At 50.3% G+C, this 4,364-nt stretch overlaps 1 protein-coding gene across 2 annotated transcripts; it reads left to right on the top strand.

The window, feature by feature from the left end:
* Positions 1-2,942: 2,942 nt before the first annotated feature.
* LOC123412071 lies at positions 2,943-3,984 on the top strand. Of its 2 annotated transcripts, none has more exons than XM_045105024.1 (3): positions 2,943-3,228; positions 3,334-3,383; positions 3,473-3,984. In XM_045105024.1, the coding sequence occupies exons 1-3, from the start codon at positions 2,979-2,981 to the stop codon at positions 3,515-3,517; spliced, it is 345 nt and encodes a 114-aa protein (XP_044960959.1). In that variant the 5' UTR covers positions 2,943-2,978; the 3' UTR covers positions 3,518-3,984. The 2 variants fall into 2 exon arrangements, with proteins under 2 accessions (XP_044960959.1, XP_044960958.1); XM_045105023.1 differs by having other exon boundaries at positions 3,334-3,394.
* Positions 3,985-4,364: the final 380 nt, after the last annotated feature.

Raw genomic sequence — 4,364 nt, 5'->3', positions numbered from 1 at the left:
GCGTATCAAACTTACCGACTGGATTCCACTCTGTACATCGTAACCCCCTGGAGGGCAACGGTCATACGTTTTCACGTACCTTTATGAGCATTTAAGGCATACGTTACCTGTAACGTAGACATTTAATCACCACTACTCCACCCCTGTGCACCGAACCATTGTGAAGGGCAGCGCACTCTATATAAGTCGCCCTTCCCACTGGTGCAGGGGTTAGCAATTCAGTGTAATCCATATTCCACTCGACATCAAGCTCCCAAGAGCACTGAGACGTAGGGATTTTACCTCCACCGTAGAGGGGCCTGAACTCATACAACCTCGCCGTAGCTAAGGCTCTGCCCATCCTTTCGTACCCTACACATCTACTGTCAGACTTATACCCACGACAGATGATAACTTGGATAAAATGCAGTTCGACAGATCTCATGTCGAACGCAGCAACACAACCTTTCGAGTAATTATCCCCTGAAGAGAAGCGCGATGTACATGCTAAGTCACCCTCAATCTAGTATTCGACACCTACAAGAAATACGGTTGCGAACAACTTATCTTTCATAGTGTACCCTTTAAAAGCAGCTATCACGCTCTTTTGGGACAGTAGGCCTTCACCAGATTTCAGGCCATACCGCATTATGGGTACATGAAACTCAAAATGCCCGGGCCCAATGGTGTCATTACCCTTACAAGCAACCCGGATAGGGCTCTACGGGCAGAGAATAAAACTGCAGCGCTCGCCCTCGAGGCACTTGTGGAAACCCTTGCGGCGGAAGAGCTCACCGAACTACGATCGGTGGTTAACAAGGATGATGTAACTCTTAGCAAGAGACCCAAGTCCACATCCTTCAAGCCCCCTAACGAAATAGAAAAATTTCAAGTGCATCTGACATATCCCAATAAAACAGCGTCCATCGAAGCGCAACTTGACCCTACGGTTGATGAGGCATTGCGCACTTTCTTACGAGAAAATTGGGATATATTCGTCTCGCACCCTTCACACATGCCAGGAATCCCACGAAGACTAGCCGAGCATGGTTTAAACATAATTGGTGGCTTCAAACCCATCAAACATACATTACATCGCTTCTCTCAGCCCAAGCGTCAAGCCATGGGTACCGAACTAGCAAAATTGCTCAAAGCCGGATTCATTTGAGACATCAAACACCCCGAGTGGTTGGCAAATTTGGTCATGGTTTTAAAGAAGGACAAATCCTGGCCGCTATGCGTCGATTTCAAAGACCTCGATTGTAACAGCCCGAGACAGACGCTCGAGAAGATTCCCTTTTTTATTCAGTTGCCGCCCTGTGATTATTTGTTTGTCGCATTCATCATCGCATCATTCGCATCATCTGCATTGCATGGGCACTCCGTTGCCGTCAGTTTCAAAACTTACATCCCTTATTAGTTGTCGGTTCTCTCTGTTTTGTCGTTGACCGTTTGAGACCAACCACACACGCACGCGCCCGCGATATCGTTTAATCTTGTTTTTAAAAGTGTGTATGAAACTTTCTCGGTTTGGGTTAAAACTTGTGTGCGGTCTTATTTTAATGTAGGCAGATCGCGTGTCAAATTTCATCGTAATCGGAGTTCGTTTGATACCCGAATCGTTAAACCTATAGTGGCACTACAGCCTGTCATTTCGTCGAACGTTTTCGGTTTCAAAACTCTGTCGCTGGGTTGCGTGTTTTCCCTCTCATCTCCGTCTAGACCCTCTGCACAGTGCACCGACCCTACGCGCAACCTATCCCGAAAACCTTCCGGAACCCGAAACACATGGTCGTAACATTTGGGTCCGGATCAACCTCGTAAAACCCTAAACCATCACCGGTTTGTCAATTGAACTCCCTAGCCTAATCTTTTCGACCGTTCGATCTAAATCGAAGGATCAAAAATCAACTCGGCTTCCCTATATATATTTACACCTAACCCAACCTAGCCCTCATGTCCTATCCATCCCGGCGCTACTCTCCTCCCTCGGGATCTCCTCCCAATCCACTCGCGAGCAACCAACGAGAGCCTCGACTACCTGCCTTGATCTCCGCGAGAAAATTGAATTTTTGCCACTTTCAATACGTGGTTTCTCAAAATTGCCACTTTCAACGTTGGCTTTGCAAAATTGCCACTCTGTTCGTTGGCTTGTTGATTACCATACCACTTCTCTCCTTTTAGTGATTTCCTTTTTCTTTTTATATTTGTAAGCACAAGAAAAGACCAAACTGCCCCTAACTGTATATACTCACATCTTATCTGTATGGCTTATCTGTATGAGCAGGGATGAACAAGCTGCATAGTGTAGGCCGACCATGTCGCTGCCTGCCCGATGGACCGCCGTGGTCGCTCGCCCCGCCCGACCACCATCGTTGTCGCTCGCCCCGCCCGACCACCGCCGTCGCTACCTCCGCTCGACCGCCGTGGTCGCTCGCCCCGCCCGACCACCGTCGTTTGCCGCTCGCTCCACCCGACCACCACCGTCGCTACCTCCGCTCCACCGCCGTCACTGCCCGCCAGTGTGCTCGCGTCGCTCGTCCCGGTCGCCTGACCACTCGACTGGGATGAGGGGCAGGAAGGAGCGCCCCAGGAGGATGAGGAGGTTCAGCACGCGGCGTCCAGGCGATCGGCGGCGCAAGACGTCCAGCTGGCAGCACGCGGCGTCCAGGCGATCGGCGGCGCAAGACGGCGAGAAGAGTCGCTCGAGCGCGACGTCGAAGGACTCGTAGTATGGCAGTTAGCTATATTATTGGCAGCCAGCGCAAGCCTTGCCGTTGTAGCGCTGATTCGTTGCCAGATGCAGTTGTAGCATTGATTCGTTGCCAGATGCAGTTATAGCGTTGATTCGTTGCCAGGTACGTACATGTACATAACTAAGGGGCAAGTTGGTCTTTTCACTAGCCAATTAATGTAAAAGATAATTTAAATGGGGCTAATGGCATGCTAATCAAAGATGCAACAACTTAAGTGGTAATTGTGCGAATCAAATCTCTAGAATGGCAATTGTGCGAAGCCCAACGAATAAAGTGGCAAAAATCCAATTTTCTCGATCTCCGCGCTACTCCAATCCCAATCATCAGCCAGCCTTCCCCCGCCGTCGAAGACGCCCCAGAAGGCCCAAGCTCTTGGACCCGACGCCTTCTTCCAGCCCCGCTCGATCGGATCGAAGGGAGTTCCTCGATCCCGAGCTCGAGCTCGCAGGGCACCGGCCTCCTCCGCTCCTCCAACCCTGCAGCAACGTTGCAGGTCGGACCCATCGCGTCCTCTCCTTCTTCCCTCCCTTGCATTTTCCCCCACGTTTTCGCATCTCTCTCACATCTCCCTCTATCCCTCTTGCTTTCTCTGTTACAGGGAGGTCGCCATGGCCATGGAGCTTCATCCGCGCCATCGTCCTGCCGCAGGTCCAGGCCAGGTCCTCGTGCCCCTCTCCATTCTTCCTTCTCTTGTCCATCTCCGTCTAATCTCCCTGCCTCTCTCTGTGTCTCAGCAGGTGCCCGTCATGGATGCTGCCCCAAGGAGCTCTCCCCGGAATTGACTCCTCACGGGCGGGCCCGGCGCCTCCATGTCCGTGCCGGACCTCGACCCCTCGGCCAGCGCTATCCCCGCCCGGTTCCCCAGCGCAGCAGGTCCATTGCAGCAACTTCCACATGTTCTGTTGACTGCCATTGCGTGTGTGCCTTGTGGGAAAGAAGACCCGTATTTCTTTGGTATTTATAGGACAGACCTGCTAATTTATCACACGAGCAAGCACAGCCGACGGCTGGCACCATTGGGTTCCCAGAGGTCTGGGGTTCCAATCTCAGCTGTGTCAATATAATTTATTTTCTGGACAGTGCTGTACGCCCGGCGTGCGGTCCGCAACCAACCAACCCTGCGCGTCCCATCATTGCATCTCCATGCAACATTTTTTCTCTGATGCAGCAATTTTTTCAATGGTTGTAACAAAAAACAAAATTTAACCTATATTGGAATAAAGTACTAGCTTAGTTGGCTAGCGCAGTATGTATTTAGAGTTGAGGTCCTGGGCTCAAGTCTCATGCGCCCAAATATTTTTTGGACAGTGCTCTGCGCCGGCGCACGGGCAGTACGATCCACCAACCCTGCGCGTCTTCACCGTTGGATCTGCATGCAAAAAAATATTTCCCTGATACAGCAAAAATTCGACGCGATGCAGTAATTTTTTCAACGGTTGCAACAAAAAACAAAATTTATAGCAAAAAAAATATCTACGTGATCGTAGCAAAAAAAACGAAGCTGATGGTGCGTGATAGCAAAAGTCAAACGTCGGTTGTAACAAATATCTATGTGAACGTATATGCAACTTTTTTAATGAACGGTTGCAGCAAAAAATGATGTCGGTTGTAGCAAAAATTAACACGGTT

The sequence above is a fragment of the Hordeum vulgare genome, chromosome 7H (assembly GCF_904849725.1).
Source record: "Hordeum vulgare subsp. vulgare chromosome 7H, MorexV3_pseudomolecules_assembly, whole genome shotgun sequence".
NCBI lineage: Eukaryota > Viridiplantae > Streptophyta > Magnoliopsida > Poales > Poaceae > Hordeum > Hordeum vulgare.
This window is presented reverse-complemented; position numbering and strand designations above follow the sequence as displayed.

Excerpts from the sequence above, each read along its gene's own strand:
- LOC123412071 (XM_045105023.1), top strand. The coding sequence starts at position 2,979 with ATGGCAATTGTGCGAAGCCCAACGAATAAAGTGGCAAAAATCCAATTT. Across the intron at positions 3,229-3,333 it reads ACCCTGCAGCAACGTTGCAG|GGAGGTCGCCATGGCCATGG; the intron begins GTCGGACCCATC and ends TCTCTGTTACAG. Across the intron at positions 3,395-3,472 it reads CTGCCGCAGGTCCAGGCCAG|GTGCCCGTCATGGATGCTGC; the intron begins GTCCTCGTGCCC and ends GTGTCTCAGCAG.